Source organism: Pteropus medius, unplaced genomic scaffold, assembly GCF_902729225.1.
Source record: "Pteropus medius unplaced genomic scaffold, Ma_sr-lr_union100, whole genome shotgun sequence".
NCBI classification, from domain to species: domain Eukaryota; kingdom Metazoa; phylum Chordata; class Mammalia; order Chiroptera; family Pteropodidae; genus Pteropus; species Pteropus medius.
The window spans coordinates 50852877-50878066 of record NW_024349800.1 but is presented as its reverse complement, the minus strand read 5'-3'; the positions used below and the strand labels follow the sequence as shown (position 1 = coordinate 50878066).

Below are 25190 nucleotides of genomic sequence, written 5' to 3'. Positions count from 1 at the left end.
ACGACACTTATTTGTTAAATAAACGTATGATTAATTTTTACCCAGTCTTATTCCAAAAGAAAGATTTAAAATTTTTGTTGAATAAATTCATAAACAATGGTGATACTTCATGTGTGCTTCTTTAAATTAGCATTTTTCAGATAAATATATAATATTTTGCTGAAGGAGCGAAACAAAAGACCTCTCTATGAAGCGGGAATTTACTGTGCAGTGTATTTTAATTTATGAGTATCCCAGACCATGTGGCTTAGTTGCCCATTTGACTAACTGCTTATAGCTGTTTTATGAGAGAATTAAAGGGTAGCAGACTGAACATCAATGAAGGCAGGACAGTCTTTTGAAATTAGAATTAGCATTCTAAAGGGTACTTTTTAATAGTAGGAAAACATCTTTGAAATTTTAATAGAAGTCAGTGATTCCTATGTATGATCTTTAAGGAGTGCACATAATACACAAATTAAGATTGTAATCCTTTTAGGAAGCTGGACGCTAAATGCATGAGATTTCAACTATGAATTCTAATCAATGGATAAAAAGACAACATTCCTTCTTTGTGTCTGTAAATTCTTCCTCCCAGTCTGAATGGTGTGTTTTAGAACCTGGCAGGGGATCCTACAAAATGGGGCAGTAGGGTCCTGCTTATTTTACTGAAATTATAACTGTAAGAACAGCTGGAAATACAAAGAAACTCAGGGTTTGGGATTAGAGTTCCAGGCATCAGCTCATTCTGCTTAACCCTTGAATATAAGCATCGGGAGTTGAACTGCAAGGTCATAGTAATGCTCATGGGGCTCTAAACCAGGATACCTAAGGAACACTGAGAGCAACCATCTGATGGGAAAGTGTACAGCAGTACTTAGAGGAAATGCATTCTGACTTCCCTTCAGTTTACACAAACTTTTCACCTTTTACAAAAATCAGCCTGGGATACCTTCCCATCCATGTCGGGGTAATGTATGAGAGCATCTTTTTGAAAGGGAGACTTGACACAGGGAAGGGGTGGGGTGGACCCCCTGTTATCTTCTGTCCTACTGGTGGACTAGTTCCGCAAGGCTGCAGATGTTCCACAAGCCCAGTGAGACAAATCTGTTGTCTTGAGTGGCTGACGGGTTGCTTAGCTGGATACTAAACAACTATCAAAGGGATCTGGGCCAGGTTTTATGCATAAGGTTTTCTTTAAACAAAACTCATTTAGACATAAAATATTTCTCAGGAGAAATCCTGTATGCAGGGTTAATGTGGAAGCATGTCCAAGCCAAATGACCCAAACACCCAGGGCCAAAGCTAGAAACAAACTCAGCTCAAGACTAAAAGAACTGATTGCCTTGAGCAAGTCCAACGACAGTTTAAAATGTACTCACCTGAGTTGCTAATACCTTCATTATTAAGGGACTGGCTTAGAATGGAAAAGTTGAGAAAGAGTTGATATTTTCCAAGGTGATGTTTTCTCGGGCTAGTGTTCCACTCCAGACCCTTGCTACTTTGGGCCTGGACGATTTCATTAGTCTCCCCTTTAGTTTCTCCCCTTTCTAACCTGTTCTGCATATTTTCCTGAACTATTTTTTCAAAACCTTCAGAGACTCCCCTTTATCACAGGAGTAAATCACTCCTCCTCCAGCCTGGCCTCTGAGGTGCCCCACGCTTTCCTTTTTCCACACTGGCTGCTTACTCTGTCATATCACAAAATACAGTGTCTCGGGAGCACAGACCTTAGGAATTAACAGCATGAACAAATGTGCTCTGGTATTGCTGCTACGTAGCTGGGTAAATATTTCTGTTCAGTGCCAGGAAAACTGTCCAGGTGAGGACATTTAAATGCCAAGCGTGCCTTTCTCTGCTCTGGGGTGTAGGGGTTGTAATATATTCTTCAACAAACATAGATAGTGAGATTTTTATTCTAGATCTATTCCAGCTCAATATACCAAACCTAGAGCTAATATGCTATTTTATTCCTCTTAATATAGTAAAGTTATTGACTAGAGTTGGTTTGATAAGATTGCTGTGTCTCTGTAGTACTTATTAAAATAGGTCATTTAATAGCTGTAGGTAGAATACTTGAATACTTGTCTTAAAAGAAACTTTAAATAGTTAGGAAATATTCATTTATACATAGCTAAGATCCTATTTACAAACATTCTTAAAAAGCAACTATTTAGGGACATTTCTCTAGTTCCAGTTACTAATTTTTTATAATCAGGCTTGATACGAATTTAGATGACTGTCATACTAAATTAGGCTCCCTGTATGGAGGGTTACCTGAAAACTGGCTCCAGGCAGCACTCTTTAAGCTTTCAGCCTCTCATCCTGTTCCAACAGCACAGAGGAGGCAGGAGCTACGCTGGTGGAGGAAGATGGACAAGGGCCCAGCTGAGGGAGGAGACCTGAGGGCAGGCCACTGGCTCTTACCTTCAGTAGCTTCATCAGCCCTTCCAGCTGAACCATGAGCTCCCGCCTGCTCTCCTGCAGTGCTGACATTCTCTGCTCCAGTTCATCTTTCCTTTGCCTATCCGAGAGGAAAACCCCATCAGAAATGAAACGCTGAAGTCGAAGGGTCTAAGGCCAGGGGAAATGGGTTTTAGACCCGATTCTGCTTCTTACAGAGTGTACGAGATGCTGAGCAAGTCATTGAACCTCTGATACTTTAGGTAGAAAGGGGTCATATATCTGTTTTGCCCACTTTCCTTAACTGTTGTGAGAATATCACGTAAAAATGCTTTGGGAAGTACACATGTTCGTACCGAGAAAAAATGTTAATATTAACGTGATTTAAAAATTTGTTCATCAGGAAGTCGAATACCTCATTTAGAAAAATACATAAAATCAGTCCAAATTTAAATTGATAGTGAAGAAAATGTATGAAAACTGCTAAGGAAAACAGGGTTCAATAGTCAGTGCTTCTGGCACCAGACCTGGGACTCTAGAAGTGTGACAGACACCACGGTGACTCTCTGTGTCTAAGAGAATTCTCTTTTCCCCGAGGACCAGTTTCACGTCAATTCTAGCCCGATATGTCCAAAATCAAACTTAAAACTCTCCTCCCCAAATGATTCTCTTTCCCCATTTCCCTGTCGCTGTCTCTTTTTCATCCAGTTGTCATGGCTGAAAAACTCAGTCCTCTTTGATATTTTCTCGTTTATATCCTATATTCGATAAATCACCCAGCTTGGAGAATTCTCTCCTGGAAATGCATGTCTCTCTCTACTCTCACGTCTCTCACTTTATCCGAGTGCTCCTTACCTCACACACGCGATGATCCCTTAGCTTAAAAAGTCCTGATTTTATCTGCTGTACTAAGAGGAGAGCAGTGAAATATAAATCAAGAGACTTGGGGCCCACCGCTTATTACATCTGCAATCGTGGACAAGTCACTTAACCGGTCTGAGCCTCAACTTTCTATTCTGTAAAATGGGACAAACGACAAATAACAACAGCGATACTTTGAGGATAAAACAATGAACGTGAAAGTGTTTCGTGAACTTTATAATGCTGCTCAAAGGCAAAGCCGTGTTCACTTCATCATCCTATGTAATAATCTCAAGAGAATTTCTGCCATCGCTGAGTCCTGCCCTGACTCCAGACCTCTGCTGTCCAATATGGGAGCCATGAGCCACACGTGCCTAGCGAGCCCCTGAAACATGGCTAGTCTGATTTGAGATGCACTGGATAGAAGTAAAATTTCTCATTAATAATTTCTTTAATGTTGATTAAATGTAGAAATGATAATATTTTGGATAGATCAGATGAAGTGAAGAACAGTATTAAAATTAATGACACCTAATTTCTCTTAGTTCTTCAATGCGGTTGTTAAAAGTTTAAATTTCCTATGTGGCTCACATTATATTTCTAACAGAGAGCACTGCTCTCGACCCCACCTACATTCCTATCCTCAGCATCTCACCTCCTAGTCCTTTCCATGTCTGGACCTCCTGATGGTTCACTTTTTCCTAAACAGACCCCATTACTTTACGGTGCACAGCTATTCCTCCCCTCTTCCAAATGTTATTCACTCCTCCATCTCCATCCCAAGCATCACTCTTTTAGGAAGCTGCTCCCGATTACTTCAGCAAGTTATCAGGTCCTGCTCAATTAATCACTATAGCAACTGGTGCTTCTTTATGGCGCTTAATTTATTTTACCTTCACTGCTGTCATTCCTACCATGATGCAAAATCCTGTAGGTCAGAGGATGAGTTTTATTCATTTTTGCATGTATTGAATGATTAACAGAATAGCATGCATCCAGTATGCACTCAGTTAACATCTAGTTAACATAATGAAATCATTATTTGAAACCCTCCAGGATTTCCAATAACCTATCACTTTAAGGCTCTCCAGAATCTGATCTCAACTATCTAATTTTATCTCCTATCACTGACACTTTGAAGATTAATCAATGGATGACTGAAAATAAGTTCTTAGTTCCAACAGGCTTTCCCCTCTCTGAAATGTGTTATGCTTATTTGGGGGATCGTGCTGAACCTCAATGCCACTTCTAATAATAAAAGTTTTGTGCCACATGTCATCCAAATCATACCTACCTCTCGTGGTCTGCTCAACTCCACCACCTCCATGGGTCTAACTGTTTCTAGCCCGTACAGATTTCGATCTCTTATAACAAACATACTTCTCAAATTTCCCCACTCAGATTTCTTATAATGTAATATCCACACTATTTATTAATATTGTATATTATTTAACGGACTAGGAACTTATTTTACGTTTTGTTTCCAAAACTAGATTATATATTTTTAGGATGGAACGACTGCCTTCTAATCACGTCTACCTGAGCTGTGGTGGGGAAGAAACAGTTGTATCTTAGGTTGATAGCTTAGAGTTACACTCTGCCTGAATCAGCAACAGTTGTTTTCCCCTCCCCTTCTGTGCTAACTATGCTAACATCCCACACATGCAATGGCAGACTGGAGCGGCTAAAATCTCAGCCCAACTAAATTTAGAAACTTAAATGAATTTTTAGAATGGGGATCTCGACACCTCTAATGATTTTCATCTGCTCTGTGTAAATTCTTTTTGACTTATTTATTAATGATATAAATCTAAACAGAAGGATAGTTATAGAAAAACAATAATCTCTATTCTCTAGGGAGAAAAAAAAAAACCACAGCTGAGAAGCTAAATGACTTAAGCCAAAAGGAGAACTCAAAAAAGATATTCAGCTATGCAAAATTCCAGATGACGGCACATTGAAAATCAATTGTGGAATGTCAAGTGTTACAACTCAAACAGAAAGAATTCACTCTTTGGAAATCTAGAGGTCTGATGAGAATCAAGTCACTCAGTCTCCATGTCTTCACATACAGAAGAGCACACACACATCTAACACTGATAGAAAATAAGAGCCTAATAACTTTGATCAGATCACCCACAGGTTACATTCTTTGGAAGTCTTCCCCATTCCCTCCAAAACAGCATCAGAGCTGGAGCTGAAGTTGCTCTCTACCCTCCTTCTGATCCTGCGTCCTTAACTCTCGATCCTTGAGACAGTTTAGATTTATGCTGAAGTGAAAGGTGCCATAGCCACGGTGTGAGAGGTTCCTATTTGGTTGCGCGCCTCATGAGGATGTGCGAAGGAAGCATCCTTTTACTCCAACAGAGTCCTGCTCTGACCATGAAGAGCCAGAAGAACACACCCAGTGGTCAGGGAGAGCATTACTTCTGCCAAGTCTCTAATGTCAGACTAATTAGCGAGATAGGAAGACCGAGTGTAGCGCCATAGTCTTCTCAAAGCAATCATAAACGCATAAACGCAGCTCCATGCGTCCCGGAGCTGGGGACTGGTGTTCGCCTCGTTTTGTAAGGAAGGCAGAAGTTCTCAGTGATTAATAAATCTGAAGCCGTAACAGAACAAGTGTTCGTTCTAACATGACTAGTTATACTGATAAACAGATTCTACCCCACTATTTGGTTTCCTGACATATAAATTCCGACCATAGCCGATTATAATTTGCGGATGGCGATGCAGTACCCCACTTACCTCAGCAGCCGCAGCTCTGCCAGCAACGTGGGGTTCTGCTGGGCCTTCTCAGGGGTGGGCTGGGAAGCCTGCTCATGCTCTAGACGGAGACGCTGAATCTCCTGCAGGATCTCCCTAGACAGGATGGAAGATGGCCATGTAATGTCTTACAGCTCCCTCTTCCTGTTAGAAGTTTTTACTCTAGTAGCACCACCTTTACCCATCTTGTTTTGATTGCTTCTAAATGACCAAGATGTGAGACAGACAGACACCTTCTTAATACTGCTGCACTTGATTTATTCAATAAAACAATCCTTTGTGGTAGAAAAAGCAGTTTCTACCACAAAATACCGTTTTCAAGAACTTGAAAAAAAAATCCCACAGAAAGAAAATAACAACTAGAATACTCTGCTCTTTGCTGGGGAAAGGACGAGAGAACTTGCAGCCTCCTAATGCTAACTTCCCCCAAGTCTTCCTCTGTCTCCCCTCTTCCCCTACCTCCCACCCCCTGAGTGATGGACAGCTGCTTCTACTTATGCCTCTTATATTACATCCACTCTCCTTGTCCTGGTTTCTACTTTTCAGGGCATAATGGTGTGTTGTCTGGTCTCCAAGCCTTTAAATGGCTTTCTAGTGAGATCAGACAGTCACATGCAGCATAATGGGCCAAGACAAGAAGACTAGATAGAACAAAAGGCTTCTGGGAGTAGAGTGGAGAAAAGCACCACGAGAGGGGACACACTTGTGTGTGGGAGAAGGCACTGGGAAAAGAATCTACCCGAGGGCAAGGTTTTGGACTAGCACAATGAATGGCAAGCAGATATACAATTTACTGTCCAGGGCATATACTGGACTCGGGCTGCCCTAGAGTGACTGTGCTGGAATCTTCTTTTGTGGGCATAAACCATCTAGCCTGCAAGGAAAATGAGAATCGGATACCCACGTGATAACCTTGGACGTCGGAAACTGGCTCAATCCTGCATTCTTACCTGTTTTTGTTTTCCAGTTCTGCAATAAGCTGTCTTTGTTGTTTGTTGGCATCAAAGGTAAAGCTCAGGTCAGTGGGAGGACGGGTCTATGGTGAGGAGAAAGTAAGTTGTTCTGATTCAAATATATCTGGAGTCCTAACTGGATTGTTGATTTTTTTAATAGATTTTTTGAGGTATAAAAAATACCTACCATAAAAACTACCCTTTTTTTCTTTTTAAAACCCACCCATTTTAAGTGTACAATTCAGTGAGTCTTAGTAAATTTAAACAGTTGTGCAACCAGTCACCACAGTCCAGTTTTAGAACATTTTCCACCACCGCAAAAACACTCTCTCAAGCCAGTTTGTACTCAACTGCCACTCACGTCCATCCCCAACCGTAGGCAACCACCGATCTGCTTTCTGATTAGTTTTGCCTTTTTCAGAAACTTCATATAAATGGAATGGTTTCTGGCTGCCACTCAGCATGTTTTTGAGGTCTATCCATCTTGCTCCACGAACCAAGAGTTCCCTCCTTTTACGGCTGAGCAGGATTCCATTGTTTCAGCTTTTTGGCTACTACAAATGGAGTCGCTTTGAACTTTCATTTATAAGCTTTTGTGTTGATATATGTGTTGAAATGTGTTTTCATTTCTCTTCAGTAAGTACCCAGAAGTGGAATTCCTGAGTTATATGGTAACTCCATATTTAACATTTAAAAGAAGTGTCAAATTGTTTTCCAAAGTGGCTATACCATTTTACAGCCCCACCAACAATGAATAAGGGTCCCAATTTCTCCACATCCTGTTAACACTTGCCATTGTCCTTTTGGTTTTAATCATCCTACTGGGTACAAAGTATCTAACTACGGGTTTTTTTTTTTTTTTAAATAATTGAGATGTAATTTACAAAAAACAAAAAAATCCACCCTTTCAAAGTGTACAATTCAGTTGTTTTTAGTATATTTATGAGGTTGTAAAACCATCATCACTATCTAATTCCAGAACATTTTCATAGCCCTAGAAAGAAATTCTGCAACCATCAGCAGTCACCCCCCACGGCCCCCTCCCCTACTGCCTGAGCACTGCTAATCTACTTTCTGTTCCTATGGACTTATCTATTCTGAATATTTCGTAGAAATGGAATAATACAATATATGATTTTTTATGTCTGAATTCTTTCATTTAGCAAAATGCTTTCAAAGTTTATCCTTGTTTTAGCACATATCAGTACTTTATTCTTTTTTTACGGATGAATAATATTCCATTATATCGTATGCATATACCATACTTTATCCTTTCAACAGCTGATAGACATTTAGGTTGTTCCCACTTGGGGAGCTATTTTGAATAATACTGCTATAAACAACTATGGACAAGTTTTTGTGTAGAGATGTCTTCATTTCTCCTGGGCATATCTAGCAGTGGCACCACTGGCTCATACAGTCATCCCTCCTCTTGCGCAACTGCCAAACTTTATTCCTGAGTGGCTTCACTACTTTACAGCCCCACTACCAACGTACGAGGGTTCCATGTTTCCCATTTCCTTGTCAGCACTTGTTACTGTCCGTCTTTTTGATCATAGTCAACCTAGTGGGTATGACGTGGTACTTCACTGTGGATTCAGTTTGCATTTCCTTAATGACGAATATGTCGAGCTTACTTTCATGTGCGTATTGGCTACTTGCATATTTTCTTTGGAGAAATCATTGTGGTTCTGACTCGTGAGTCCATTTCCACTGATGTCTGGGACCCTCATTATCCCCTTTGAGAATATGGAAGCCAATCAACCCAATGCATAGGTGACATTTCCCCTTTACTGAGTAACCAGAACGGACGCTCCCACGGAAGACACTTTGCTGGCTATGCTTCATTCTGCACATCCTTGGCTCTGCCCAGAGCATGAACTGCGTGGAACCAGAAACCTTGTTTCCTATCTAGAGCTTGAAGATGTAGTAAGTAATTCTTTTCACGGGGCATTTTCTAAACAAACAGGAGCAAAACAGCATAGCCAATCCAGGTGGGAGGCTTTTTACTAAATATTTTTCTTTCTTAATTAAAAAAAATAAAAGGGTGATTTTTCTTCCTCTAGAGAAAAGTGGACCAATAACCAATTCAGCAAATCTTCTATATTCTTTAAAGAATCTTGTGAGAACCTAAGTTGAACCTCAGAAATGTAGCTTGCCTGAGACTGGACCTGTTATGAATAGATTTATAATTTCTGAAAACTGGAGTTAAAATTAATGGCTCCTTATTAAAGTGGGACCAGGAAAAATTATGGATGAGGAAATGAGCTCTGAAAGGAATTTGCTTCACATGACAGAAAACAAACAAAAACCCCACAGTATTTTGGTGGAATTTCTGAAGTACCTTTTCAGTTTTGATTATCTAATGCACTGCTGAGGTATCTTTCAAAGAGGAGGCTAATAAGCAAGGCAATCCAGGGTTATCGATAGTGATTCCTGACCAGCAGGATTCTTTGGCACCAAGTCACATCATTACGCAAATACAATGAGGTGGGAGTGGAGGAAGATTCAAATCCTGAGGTACTATTTACTATCTTAAACATTATAGTGTTCCTTAAAAAAAGAAAAAGCCAGTATCCTTTCCTAAGATGCCTCCAGAACACTGAAGGGAAAAAGACAGGAAGGGAATTATTAGCTCATAAGAACAAAGATTATTTTAGCCAGAAGAGACCTAAAGATGATTTCTTTCAAAAATTACATAGCTCATTCATTTATTCAGTAAGTATTTTCTGAGTGCCTACTATGCATTAGACAGTGTTCTAAGGACTAGGGATGCATTAGTGGATAAGATACAGTCCCCACCCTCACGCAGCCTGCATCGCGCTGGGAGACACAGATGAGAAACCAAACGTGTGTGTGTGTGTGTGTGTGTGTGTGTGTTTATAATCAGTCGTGATAAACACAATGAAGAAGTATAAGGTAAACAAATAGAGTGAACTGAGACAGATGCTTTTCAAATGGGGTGGCTATGAAAGGGCTCTCAGAGGCTCAATGAAGTGAGGAAGCGAACCAAGGCAAGTTCTGAGGGACGAGAGCACTGGGCAAAAAGGAGGGCAAAGGCAAACGGCCTGCAGCTGCTCCATCCTGGTGTTCTCAGGTCAGCGCTGGTGGCCTGGAGTGCGCTATGGTGAGTGGTAGGTAATGAACAGGGAGATGAAGCTCGGGCCCGGATCACGTAGGACCACGGAGAGGAGTTTCCATTTCATTCTGCGTGTGGTATGAGCCACTGTGGGATTCTGAACAGGGAATTACAGCATCGGTTCCAAATAATGAATGGACATCTCCACCTACAAGGAAGTAGGGCCTGACCCGCCATGCCTTCCGTGCGTCTCGTCCACGGTGACTTCCTCCCAAAGAGGACAGGTGGAAAGGGGGGAAAAGAGTAACTTTATGTTGGAAAAACCTGAAAAACACTTATTTGAGGTCAATATCGACAGTGACAAATGATATTAATACTAGGACCCCTTGATAGGATGTGAGAAAAATGGCACTTAGCTCTTCCTCCTCAAAACCCATTACCCCAGTCTATGAGAAAAACATCAGACTAATCCCAATTAAGGGACGTCCTATAATATTTGACTAGCACTCCTCAAAACTGCCATGGTCATCAAAAACAAGGAAAATCAAAGAAATTGTCACAGCCAAAAAGAACTGAAGGAGACGTGAGAACTAAATGTAATGTGGGATCCTAGATGAAACCCTGGAACCGGAAAAAGAGCATTAGGTAAAAACTAATTAAATCTGAATAAATTGTAGACTTTAATAATACATTAATATTGGCTCATTAATTGTAACAAATGATATATTAATGTAAGATGTTAATAATAGGGGAAACAGTATGGGTTATATGAAAACTTGTTACTAGTTTCACAATTTTTCTGTAAGTCTAAAATTGTTCTATAATAAAATGTTTATTATAAACAACGCTGCTATGGCTACTAAGTGGAGAATTTACTGTAGTGGGGTAAGAATGGGAATAAGTGGACTAATGAGGAATCCTAGGTTTTGCTATTTACTCATCATGTAATCCTTGAGTTATTTTATTACACCTTTATTTCCTTGTCTGTACAATGGGAATAAGTATGAAAAGAGATGTGAAGAGGATCACCTACTCTGTTACAATAGCATTCTCTTAGGTTTAGGTAATCTCACCGAGCTCCATCATCTTTAATGAGATGGAGATACATCTGCAAAATACAGGATAAGAAGCGAGATCCCTTTGCGTAAAACTGGGCAAATGTTATAACACCAAAGAAAGCCGACACAGTCAAGCAAGCTGTAATCTGGTAGTATGTACTTCTGTAGCCTCCTAAAAATAGACTGGAGGCTTCCCATCTGTCTGAACTTGGCAAGGATGAGTTCCAATATCAACTAGATTCCCTTTGTATCCATCCCATCATCTCAATCTCAGTTTGGCTAACAAATGGCTGTAGATTATTAATAACTCTCTTGTCTCTCAAAAACCCGATAATGTTTTTTAGGGTAGAGGTTCCAAAGCTACCTGTGAATCAGAAGACTGGAAAAACATTTTTCCTTTTTTACATAAAAATCAGTAGATCTGAAACCCAGAGATTCTGATTCAGTAGGTCTGAGATAAAGCCAAGAACCTACAAATTTTTTAAATGCTTCACACATGATTATAATAGAAATCCAGGTTTGACAATTACTATTTTACAGGAATTCTGAGTCATTACATGTGTACGAAACCCCACATGGATACTGTTGATCTTTAATTCTAAGAAGCCATAAGGACATTCTGGATGGTGCATGCCTGGAGCAGGTGACACATGATGAGGCTGTGAAGGCTAAGACTGGGCTAACTGGGCGGGGTGGGAGGGGGAAGCTTCTCAAAAATATGTAAATATTCAATATGATGACAATACAATGGCTTCCCCTTCCTTTCACATTTCTTCCAAGTTTTCCATAATGAGTTTTTGATTTTTTCATAAAGAAAAAAAGCTTTAAAAATAAACCAAAAACATTTGATTATATCTAAAGCTGGTGATGTCTGTGATAAAACTTTAAGAATTTGCTGTTATTGCTCTGATTTACCACACACTGTTATTTTTTTTAAAAAGGGATTTAGACACTTCAGAAAAACAAATCAGCTTTCCTGGCTCACCTAAGCAACCCAGAATTTCTTTATTCAAGGGTCAGACTAAAAGAGGTGTCAGTGGGCATGTGTGCCACCTAGGGCGACGTGAGGGCTCTGATGCTGAAGCACTCTAGGGTGTGATGTCGGCTGCTAAAATGATTTAATGGTCTTTCTTCATGGAAGAAGAAGGTTTTTTTGAGAAAAAAAATCAATACAAAGCCTATCTGGCAGGCTATAAATAAATTCTTTTGAGCACTACACCCACTTTATGCAAAGCACTTGTATCAGTGAGAGATTAGCGGATTAGGGTCTTCTGTTTAACTGAAATCTAGTCAAGAAGAATCCTTCCTGAGAGGTCCAATATTTATAAGATAACCATGCTTTGGAAAATAAACTGAAGATGAAAGGGACCATATCAGTATCTCCATTCTGACAATGGTCGTTTTCACACGAATAAGAGAATTGGCATCAGAAACTATCAGGTGTAAACAGACTTAATCTTGTTTGCAGTAAAAAGCGTACTGTGATCTCCCTCTCAGGGTCAAATGGCTTTGGAGCTCTTATTTACAACATTTCAAAAGTACTATGTAAAGTCCAGGAGACTATATAATGGCCTTAAATATACTTAATTTTCAAAATTTAAGCACAATGCTGTCCATCGCAACAGGTTTAATTTTATTCATAAATTTTAATTTCCAAAATAACTTGAATGGTTGTGACTGAATAAGGGTATGTGTGAGGTTGAACTAATTAAATGGAACTTTTCCCCCATTCTGTTCTATTTCACTAACCTTTAGAGTTGCAATATTAGAATCAGATGTGTGACCTAATGTTAGATTTTCAAAGAAAAGACTTTGAAGTCTAAACAAACTCAAGTAAATAAATTACTTTTTGGAGGGAAGAAACAAAGACGCTCCATTGGCCACTTTCATAACTATTTCCCTGTGAAGAAGTAAACATAAATCGGCACGTATTTCTATAATTAATACACTGTGTTTGTAGAATGTGGCCTTAAGAGATCCGGCCTGCCTGTCCAGCCTAATGTGACTCCAACACTGTTCTCTGTGCACTAGCCACATGAGCCATCTAGCAGGTCCTGAAACCGCCAACCTCAGGACCTTTGTGTGTACTGAAATGCCCCACTGGGAACACATTTCATTTTCCTTACTTGGTCAATGCTCACTTACAACCGTCTACACTGTACCTGAGTGTAGACGACATGGCTGTTGACTGGGTTCTGATCATTCCTCCTTTCACCTCGCTCTTTGCTTGTGTTTGATGTTTTTTAACGTTATGGTTAATGATATTTTTCCTAAATTTAATTTTCTAATTGTTCGCTGCTAACACAGATACAGAAACGCAATCGATTTTCGTATGTTGACTTTGTCTCTTGCGACACTGCTGTAAAGTCACGAATCTGTTCTAGCAGTGTTTTTGTAGCTTCCTTAAGACTTTCTATACATGAGCATGTCGTCTGCAAACAACGACAGCTTTACTTCTTCCTTTCCAATATTTATGCCTTTTTTCTTCTCATGTTATGTACGGACTGCCAAGCACAATTTTGAATGGTGGTGAAAGTGAAAATTTTTGTCTTGCTCTCAATATTAGGTAGGGAAAATATTCTAAAATTTAACTTTTAAGTGTTAAATTTTAGCTTAGGTTTTTTTTGTAGGTGTTCTTTATCATGCTGAGGAAGTTTCTTCTACTCCTAGTGTATTGAGTTTTATCATAAATGGATACAGTATTTTGTCAAATGTTTTTTCTGCATCTATTGAAATGATCTTATGATTTTCTTCTTTAAACTGCTAATATGGTGAATTACGTGACTGATTTTTGTGTATTAAATACATTTGCATTCCTAAAATTCACCTCACTTGATCATGGAGTATTATCTTTTTTACGTATTGCTGGATTCAATTCTCTAATATTTTGTTAAGGATTTTTTCATCCATGTTGATGAGAGAATTTGGCCATCAATTTTCTTTTCTTGTAACTGCTTTGTATTTGGTATTGGGTTATAGTGGCCTAATAAAATGACTTGGAAAATGTTCCTTCTCCTCTCTTTTCTGATAGGGTTTATGTTAGATTATTATGGTTTCTTCCTAAGTCTACTATAGTATTTAACGGTTATGCCATCTGAACTTGGAGTTTTCTCTGTGGGAAGTTAATGACAAATTCAATTTTTTAACAGATGTAAGAATCTTTAGATTCTGTTTATTCTTATGTCGATTTTATTAATTTGTATCTTTCAAGGAATCTATTTCACCTAGGTTGTCGAATTCATTGGCAAAAAGTTGCTCATAATATTCCCTTATCATCCTTACACTGTCCACAGTGTCCCTCCTTTCATTTGAGATATTGGTAATTTCTATTTTCTTTTTTTCTTGGTCAGGATTTCTAGGGATTTATTAATTTTACTGATCTTTTTAAAGAACCAAATTGACTTTTTTCTTGATTCTTTTATTTAAAGAATGGTATCATAGATGAAATTAAAGGCCACTGTAATCCTTTCCCTTAAGCCGCTCCTCTCCTTCTGTCACTGAGGTTTCACGTTCACCATTCCCCGACCACTTGTATGTTAAAGTAATGCTGATTTCTGCTACTCTACTGGAATCCTCCATTTACTCACCATGTTTCCCGCTTCTGCAGCCAGCCGGGCAGCATAGCGAGCTATCAGCCGGTGTTCCTCATCCAGTCGGCTGGGACTGTCCAGGACACTGCCAAGGAGATAAACATTCAACAGGTGTCTATTAAATGGCCCCTACTCCTGCTTCTCTCTTAGAAAGAAAGATGGGACAAAAGCTTGTAAAGAAAAGAATGGTAACAAAATAAATGGAGGCCTGGGTCATAGATACGAATGGTCTTCTGAGACAAAGAGGACTTATAGAAATGATGAGGCCACATGTATCATTTCTCTTCATTAGCATATCCCCACTGCTCCTATGCCCTCAGAAGGGATGCTTCTTTTTAATGCGAGGGCTGAGAAAAGACATTTACAAAGCCTGAGAGAAGCATTTCTAATCAATGTTTTTTTTCTTTCTAATCAAATGTTTTTAAAAAAACTCATGACTTTTAGACATAGGTCTTGAATTTAAAAAGACCAAAAGAAAACTAAAGCATCATGAAAAACAGAGGGCTGACAAAAAACTACAATTAACACTTGCTGAGCAAGTGTTACCATGTAATCTTCTCCAGCTTTACCGTATGTTGGGCCTGCCCCAGACTGCATTCCTCAGTCTGGGGCAGGCCCAACATACGATAAAGCTGGAGAAGATTACATGGTATCAAACATTCCCTTAATGACTCTCTTCTTTTACCATGCTTGTTCCACAGCTCCAGCCCCATCTTAGAGTGAAGTAATTTAGTCCATTACTCTTTAACTGAGTATCAGCACTCTAAAAATTTAAAGACCCACTTAGGTGGAACATCAGATCATGCCACACCTGGATAAGAGACGGGTTCTTGAGAGGCCTGTTCTGTAGAGATGTGATGCTATGACTGCTTACGGAATAACTGGCCTGTTCTGTAGAGATGTGATGCTATGACTGCTTACGGAATAACTGGCTCCTTTGATTTAGCACGTTACGTCAACTGTGATTTATTCCTCTCAGGGTACTCCTAGATTAATAGGGACTGTGGCTATAGGATTCCCTTTGTTTCAGTTTGGCAGATGCTTTAAGATAACAGTGATGACGACAACAGAGATGGCTGTTGTGGCTTGCTTTGGCCCTTAGGTTCTTGGAATCCTAAAAACTCTAGACTGGAAATTAGCGATATGACAAGTAATATAAAAAAAGTTTAAAGACATGAGTTCAATACTCATCAAATCTTGTCATAATTATTGAAGGGAATCTGGGAAGGGTGAAGATAAATCGAGAGCGATCCATCTGACCTTCTCAAGTACAGAATCAGCTGTATATATCCTAGATTTTTTTCACCTTTCATTTTTCTATCTCTGACTAATTCTTTAAATTTAGTCTTTCCTCTAGTATGTTTCTTTTTTTTTTTAATGTGCTTTAAGTAGTCTATGACACTTATATGCACTATAATTTTAGGTGCGCAAATGTCAGTCTCCAGCATGTATAATCATCCTCTCAAAGGATGATCTTGTAATAAGAACATGCTACTGTCAGATGACTTAAATAACTCAGAGTCAAGACCCCAAGGTTAGGGCTGACCTATATTTATGCCTTAAAGGTATCTGAAATGAGAGAACTATCTTTATCTTTTAAATAAACGATAACACTAATGAACATTTAATAATACAAGTAGATAATATTATGGAGGGACTGCCAGCCTAAGAAGTGGAACTTAAAGTGGTTGACCTTTGTTTTTGGTAAGAGATACAATAGGTTCCTCCGGGTCCAAGAGTTCCTCCTTCTGCATCACATTACATTCCTCTAGGAAGGTTAATAGTGCTTGTCATTTATACCTGAGTGTAGACGACATGGCTGCTTTAACTGATGCTGCTTTCCAGCCAGAAACTAAAACTTTATGCTGATGAGGGGTTTTAAGGTCAATGAAAATTATGAAGCAAATTACAAAGGTTCCTTATTCTTCTGCCTGAGCTGACTTTCATTTTCATTATTAGCCAGGAAATTTATGACTTCTTCAAGAGAGTATGAAGCTCAGTTCCTTAGACTATAAATCAAGAAGAGATACAGCACTCACCCAATCTTCATGTTCTCCCAGGGTCCCCGGCCACCAATCCTTGCTCAGGGAGGCTGATATCCCTAAGATATTTGAGGACCTTGGCTAAACCTACCATAAATCTTTTTGGGCTGAAATATTAGGTAGCAGTCCTTGTCCAGCATTCTGCTGCTACTTTCATCATGGAAACTTTTAATCACCTGGACAATTGCCCTTGCTGATAATAAGTAAGCTGTCCTGCCAGGGGTGAGACAACTCTACTCCTAGAGATCACGGGGGTGGGGCAGCGTGCAAAGTAATCGTCTGTTGGGTGAGGAAGCACTCTGTGATACAATGCGGTTATCAGGCTCTACTTTCTCTCCCTTCGGATAAATCTACCAGTTAGATGTGGGAAGTAAGAGAAGCCTACAATCTTTAGAGATAGGTCAGTGCCTAAAAGAAATAATGCTACTGAGTCATACTCGGAAAACTATGGGACATGGTATGAAGTATAATATTAAAAAGAGTTCAAAGAGATGTTTTTTCCTCATTGATTACCGATTTATTCTTTTGTTATAATGGGGAATAAGAATGACCTTACCAGGGAACCATGACATTATGGGCAAAACTAAGATCAAAATTTCAGGCTCCAGCCTCTCTTATGTGTGTAGTTTATAAATTATGGGGGTTTTCCCCCTGAGAATAAGAATCTCAAGTTGTTTGGCACAGTGACTCTTCTCTGCTGCCACGCAGAGCGGCCGGGATGGCTTTAGGTTATTTAATCTTGACCTGCCATTCTCCATGCAGAATGGAGGTGGTGTTGGCACAGAGTGGGCAGGTGGCTTTGGATCTGCCTGACTATATAATAGCACTTTGTTTGGTATTAACTCTTTTAAAGAGTTAACTTTACTGTAGCTAGCGGTTATCAAGTATTTTTCCATCCTAAGTCACTGAGGGATCAGTTGTATTCCCATATAAACAGTGAGTCACTACCACAGTAGTTTTCACAGAAAGGGGTCTGTGGGACTTTTATAATACATATAATTATTATAATGTGAGGAGGTATATATGTCATTAGGAAAAAGTCCCTGAGGTGACAATGATCCAACATCACTGCTGAAAACCCCTGGTTTAAATAATCAACAATGACAGATTCTGGGGAAGAGATGAAGATGTAACATGTAAAGATGTAATGGGGTGATGGTATCAAAGATTAGAGAATGTAAGATATCTGTGAGGTGACCAACCCTAAGCTTCGAATGTCAATGAAAGATTTCATTATTTAAGCAAGAATGAACGGTAAGAGGTTGCGTCAGATACCTCTGTGAATGTACATCTTTGGGACTGCATATCTCTGAGGTTTATATGCTCTTTAAGTATTATCTGAAGGAAGTGAGCTCCACTTTAAAGGAGAATTTTTAACTATATGTTTAGATAAGTGCCTGGGCTTGGCAAGGCTCCTTCTCCTTGAGAAGCTAATATTTTAGCAATTATCTAAACCCTGCCAAACATAGCTGGTAGCTTCTCAAGAAAAACGCCACAAGCAGAGCTTTTTCCAGCTGGCAATCCCGGGTAACACAGCTCTCCCTCCCTTTGCTCAGCCCTTGGCTACCCGCCTGCTGCTGCTGCTCTACCACTGACCGTGCACAGTGCTGCAGACGGGCCACAAAGGAGGCTATCAGGGCATGCTCATCAGCCAAGTGACTGCGTATAGGCTGGCTATACTGTAACCTAGAACAACGGAGGCAAAGACAGCAAGCATGACGTAAACACATACAGAGCGAGAAATGAACATGAATTAAAATGCGCAAATTTCAAAGAAATACAGAAAAAAAAATAAATCATGATAAGGAAAACAAAAAGACCACAATGCATAATGGAATATAGTGTTAGACCATAGAGAATACATCTTACAAATACTCTGAACAAAAGCAATCCCTTAGGAGACAACTTTGGCCAACTGGCCCTATCATCTTTGAGGAGAGAAACCAAGGAGGGGTCAGCTGGGCGCCTTGTCCACCAGTCTGGCCAAGTTCTGGGTTCTGTGATGGATGCGCCTTTTCGGGAATGTCCTCTAGCAGGAAAACAGGCAGAGAGGGTCTACTAAGTGTCCCCCTAATGCTTTTATAGATTTGTCTACATATAAGGGTTTTCAGTGTTACCTCGTGATACCAGTTAAACCTTTCAATTTCTATGAAGATATTGCCTTTAGCATCATTCTACTTTTTATCACCAACTGGTACTTAAAACAAAGTTGCTAGAACTGTATCTCATTGTAAGACAACACTATATACATTCCCAGCGAGGCACTGCTATAGATATAGGGAAGGTCCTTGAGTACACAATCTTTCATTTGGTTCAAGAAGGGGTGACTAGAGCAAATCTCAGAAAATTTATTATTTCACTTGGGAATACTTACTTTACATAACCTCAATGTCATTATCACATTTAAAAAATCTAAAAAAAATTTTAGTAACTCACTCCAACTGAAAATTTTCCTGTCTTTAAAAAAAAAAAAATCCTTTTACAGTTAATATCAAGATCCAAACAAGGTCCACAAACCTTGCATTTGACTGATGTTCTGTTTTTAATCTGTAACAATTCTTCCTTTTCCCTGGTTCTTTTCTGTCATTTATTTGTGAAGAAAACGGGCTATCTTATAGCATATCCTATATTCTGGATTTAACTGATTGTCGTCTGTGGTGTCATTTACTTTGTTTCTCTATCTTCCATGGGTAGATCTAGATGCTTGATTAAATTTTTTGTTTTTGTTTTGTTTTTGAGAAGTAGCTAGAATCAATCCTAGGTAATATGGTGTACTTAGAAATTAAATAGGAATATATATATTGATCAGGAGATTCAAATGTTATTGGTTACATCTCTCCGATATAAAGTCACCCACCAACTTTTCAATGAATAGTTTTAGCATTTACTGATGATTCTTGACTAGATTCATTATTTCATTAGGGGTCGAAAAATGTTGATTTTTCTAATTGTATCATCTTTTCTGCATGTTATTTTCCTCTATATGTTTATCTTGAAATACTGCTCATTTAGGAAAGGTAAAATAAATGACTGATATTATTTAACAAAATTCAGAACAATGAGTTAGTACCCTAGCAAACTCCAATGGTTACCAAGGATTTTTCTCTTTTAGTGTCATTATGAACTCATAGATTTTTATGTACCTGATGTGCTTCAGTCCATTGTAATTATCTTTTTGGTGCTCAAATTGTCCTATCTTTGGCCAGTGGGAGCCCCTGTAACTAGCTCCTATGTTCTTCTGACATATCCATTAGATCTTATTCGATTCCTTGCTTGGCACAATAAGATGCTCATCTTGTATATAACCTGTCCCATACCCGAAATGCACTATTCGTCCAAGCAGTCCAGGTTTCCTTTACTAGGAGAGAGCACTTAGAGACCACAGTCAGGGCTCTAGGGTGCTCATTGTTCCTGGGTTGTCACTGCTTCTAGACCTTTTCTGCGGATAACGCTAGTAAATTTATATATTTTGGAAAGAATAAAGATAAATTCTTTCAGCTCTTTTATGTACTGGCCCATTTTCTTCTAGTTTGCATTGTTTTTAATGAGAAGTCATTGGAAAATCTTATCTTTGTTCCCCTGTAAATAACATCTTTTTTTTCCCTAGGTGCTTTTAATATTTTCTCTTTCTCACTGGTTTTGAGCAATTTGATTATAAGTACCTTAGTATAGTTTTCTCTGTTTATCCTGCTTACAGTTTGTTGAGCTTCTTGTATCTGTGGGTTTATAGTTTTCATCAAACTTGTAAAAATTTATTTGGAAAACTGGAAAAAATGATTTCTTTAAATAATTTTTTCTCCTTCTCTGTTCAACTGCTTGACATTGTCCCACAAGTCACTAAGGCTGTTCGTTTTTCAGCTTTTTTTCTTTCTGTGCTTCGTTCTGGATAGTTTATATTGCTATGTCTTTAAGTGGACTTTTCTTCTGCAATTTCTGATCTTTTAAGACCATCCATTGAATAGTTCATATCAAGTATTATCTCTTTCAACTCTAAAAGTGATTTTTATTTAAAAAACTTTCTTATTCAAGTAGAACATATATGCAGAAAGTCACAATTACATTTATACTTAGTTCATTTTTATTCCATTTTTCTCTTATGCTCATATTTTCCTTTATATTTTTTAAAAGTTTATGTTTGTTATTTCAGGCTCTGGTTATATTGACTAATTTTCTCTTAGTTACAAGTCATACTTTCTTGCGTCTTCCTATGTCTTCTAATTTTGTACTGAAATGATGAAAATTGTGACTATTATGCTGTTGAATGTCTGGATTTTGATGTCATCCTCCAAAGAATCTGGTAGTTCATTTACTTGTGGACAGCTTGATCCTTTGAGGTTTGTATTTAAGCTTCATTAGTGCCGATCTACAGCAACCTTATCTAGGGCTATTTTTGTGCTGCTCCTAAGGCGTGGCCTTTCTGGGGTCTTTACTGAATGGCCAAAGCATTCAATGATGTCTCTCTGCTCTGGCTGAAACTTAACTATGTGAGCTCAGATAGCTCTTCCACTTTCAAATTCCCCAAGAACTGTTCTTTCCCAGGTACTTGTTTCTTTTCTGGTCTTGTGACATCTCATTTATGCAAATACAGCTTAGTTTTCAGCCAAAGACTCAAGGGTCCTCTATGAAGATTTATGATCTTTCTCTGCACACTTCCTCCTCTTTGGTAATTTGCTCAGCAAACTCCAGCCTCCCTAAACTCCAATCTCGTCTTCTTATTCTCAGCAAGACTGCCTTGCTTTGCTTGTATCCTGCAAGGGGGATTGGCAAATGCCTCTCGGCAGAAAGCCTGGACAATCATAGTGCTCTTCTCCTTTGTTTCTCATCCCTCAGAGATCAGTCTTGTCCTACTAACCGTCTAATTTCTGAAAGCAGTCGTTACATTCAGACTGGTTTTCTAGTAGTTTACAGTGAGAGAGTTAATCTGATGCCAGTTACTTCATCATGACCAGAGTGGAAGTTCTCTGCAGTAAATCATTTTTATTATCCTTTCAGAAAGTATCGGTCCACTTCAAACTAGAAATTAAAACAAAAACAAGACTGCTTCTTTATGGAAGACAGAGAAGTAGTGCTACATAACTTTGTAGGCTATTATAAAGGCTTTAGCTTTCACTCTAATATGAGAAGTTACTGGAGGGTTTTCAGCAGAGGTGAAGTATGATACAATTTACATTTTAATAGGATCATTTGCTCTATGGAAGACAAAGTGCCAGAGAGCAGAGGAAAAAGTAGCCAATTAGAAGGCTACTGGAGAGACATGAGGAGCTAGAAAAATAGTAGTAGCAGTAAAAGTGGTAAGAAACAGCAAGACTTTGGACAGATTTGGATGATGTTTTTGGATAAAGATGGTAAAACAATCTTAACAGTTTAGATGGGAGAAGAATCGTGGGTTCTGACTCGGCAACGAGGATAATGGGACTGCCATTTACTGAGATGGTGACAACTACGGGAGAAGTAGGGTTAGGAGGGAAAGAGAGAGAACTCAGCTTAGAACATGCTAATTGTGTGCATTAAATATTCAAGTGAAGGTATTGATTACAAAGAGGATATGAGGTTAGAGCTCAGGGAAAAGGTCTGAGCCAGAAAAATAAATCTGGAAGTTACAGTAGGTAGATAGTATTAAAAGCTATGAGTCTGTCACGAATACAGAGAACAATCTGGCGATGGCCAGAAGGGAGGGAGTGGGAGTCTGGGGGAGAGGGGTGAAGGGTTAAAGAAGGAGAAATCAGTAGTTCATCGATGGTCACGGGGATGGGGAGCACGGCACAGTGAATACAATCAGCATTAATGTAATGGTTAGGTGGAGGGCCAGAGGAGAGAAAGAGCAATCAGGGAAAAGGTTTTATAAACTATATAAATGTCTAATCAATTTACTGTATACTTGAAACTAATAATAAAATAAAATAAAATTAAATTAAATTAAAATTAAAAAAGAAAAAAAAAGCTATGAGTCTGGATGGGATCACCTACAGTGAGTACGGACTGAGAAGAGAAGTGGTCCCTCTGGTACACTAACATTTCGAGTTCAAAGAGGTATGGGAAAACGAGGAAAGGAGGCTGAGGAGGAAGAGGAGGAAAACCAGAAGGGCACAATACCTGGGGGCAAGTGCATAAAGTGTTTCGAGTAGAAGAAAGTGACTATCTGTGTCAAATGCCACTGATAGATCAAGTAATGTTAGTCCTGAGAATTCAACACCGATTAGCACTGAGGAAGTCACTGGTCTCCTGGACAGAAATGGTTTTGGCAGAGTAACAGGAAGTGAAAATCTGACCAGGTGTGTTCCAAAGGGAACTGCAGAACAGAAATTGGATTATGTTTACGACAGAAGCAACAGTTTAGCTTTATGTGAAGACTGTTCAGAACCTATGTTGTTTGCCAGATAATCAGGGATCTAAATCAAAATGAAAAGCATCATAACAGCCTATAGTAAGGAGATAAGAAACTTAAGCGTCCAAGAATTTTCCTGCAATTTTGTTTGGGGTGCGGGTGTTATATTGTTCTACTCACATTTAAAGTTGTACCTGTTTTTCGAGATTTTTTTCATTAATTTTTTTTTATAAAATAATAAATATATAGTGCTGTATATATGCAATACATATATATGTATGTATGTGTGTGTGTACAAATATATATATAAATATATATATGTATATATATATATATATGTATGTATGTATAATGTTCTTGTTTATACTAACCTGAGTTAGAATTGCTGAAGGGTTTACCTTAAATGCTTGAATGGAAATGGAATTTAATCTCAACCCAGGAGCAGTTAAAAACTGGAGGTCTGCCCGAGCTCTCTGATGGACTTTGGAAATCTGCCAGCACTGAGGACCTTGCAAGTCCATAAAATTAGGTGTTAATTTTCAATTACTCTGCTTTTCTGTCTTTCAAAAAAAGATTGGAGGAAAAAAGTAATTCCAATGTTGCCTTGGAGAGATTCTCATAAATTCATATGAGCTAGCTGTTTCACGACCAGGCTGAAATCTTCATTAAGTTTTACTTTTCAACCCAATTCTGTTTTTTCTCATTTCAAAGGAAGAGAATCAGTGGCCTGAGTCCACAAAGCGATAGCCTCTGGCTAGACCAATCTCATTTAGCCTCCTTTCTCAGTGTCCCCAACATCTCTGTTGCTCTCAGTCTAAAAAAACAGCAGAACTGTGGCCTTTGAAATTCTACTGTATTCTGTAGATAACAAGATAAACTCTTTACCTTGGCACTCAGTCAGAAAGCCGTTTTAATGCTATTATATTCCAACTCATCTCTTTACTTGGTCATGTCTCTAGAGCTCAGAAATAATGTTTTTACTGTGAGATTCGGCCTTTAAAAACTGCTTTTCCTTCTTGTGAAGTACGTGTTAAAATAAAAAAGTTCTAACCGATATTATCTTGCATGTTCTTAAATTTTCTAGCCATCAATAACTATTCAGAATTAAGTGGCTCTAATATATACCTGTTACTACCCAAATGTGGTGTGACGTCCCCACGCAATATATCTTCATAAACTGAACATAACAGAAAGCATTATTTAACACTTGAGAGAAATAAACATGAGGTGATAGGGAGAAAAAGGGTTTCCTGAAACAAACATATGCAAATGGCGGTATGATGTAATATACTTACACAGGCAATTTTTTTTCAGAACCCACCCAAAAAAGAAGCCTATAGCTATGTGTCTCCTCTATACCTCTACCTTCTCCAGGGACAGCAGACTCCTTCCTTATTGGAGAAGTGACCCGCAGCCATCCTAGGTAGGGCCACCAAACATAAAACCCTTGGGTGGGTAACATGATCCAAGATGGGCCACATAGAACTTCCATTGGAATTTTCGAATTGAAACTAAAAGTTAGGCAATCCGTATAGGGTGGTAAGGTTATGAAATGTGAACACACAGGTCTCAGGGCGATATTCCTTGCCGTGTAAAAAAGGTAGCAGTATTAGGGAAGAAAAAGCTGACATGGAGGCGAGAAGTACAAGGAGCATGTTGGGGTCAGGAGAAGAAGAAAAGGAGGGAGACACCTTGATGAGGTAAGAGCTCCCTTGCTCTGAGGCCCAGACACATACAACCTTGCTCTTCCCAGTTCAGTTACAAAAACAAAAACATCTTGTTTTCTTTAAGCTCATTCAAACTGCGTTTCTATCATTTACAGACAAGCATTTTGACTAAAATATAAACGGATACCAGAAGTGGGATGTAACGTGAGTTGAACTAGCTGAGTCGAGGTGAGTGTCGATAGTAACAAAACTCTCCATCCCGGGGTGGGGAAAATACATCATCAGTCTTGCTATATGGCTACAGAGCACGGCAACTGGTTAAATTACAACCTCCAGGATCCTGGGACTTAGACCTTGTGCCCCTTATGACTGGAGTTCCAGGCACCCTGAGAACAACAACAGGATGCAGGAGTGATTTCTTTAAGTCTTCAGTATGATATTGCGAGAGAGAGAGATGAGTTGTCTGA

At 38.9% G+C, this 25190-nt stretch overlaps 1 protein-coding gene across 16 annotated transcripts in view; it reads right to left on the bottom strand.

The window, feature by feature from the left end:
- Positions 1-25190, bottom strand: part of DTNB (dystrobrevin beta) — a 181057-nt gene that overhangs the window by 35125 nt on the left and 120742 nt on the right. For all 16 annotated transcript variants that reach the window (XM_039887640.1, XM_039887644.1, XM_039887639.1 and 13 more), the window contains 5 exons: positions 18328-18417; positions 14687-14774; positions 6960-7045; positions 5992-6105; positions 2407-2503 (listed from right to left, as the gene is read on the bottom strand). In XM_039887640.1, the coding sequence (XP_039743574.1) occupies positions 2407-2503; positions 5992-6105; positions 6960-7045; positions 14687-14774; positions 18328-18417 (475 nt within the window). The remainder of the gene's footprint in view (positions 1-2406; positions 2504-5991; positions 6106-6959; positions 7046-14686; positions 14775-18327; positions 18418-25190) is intronic.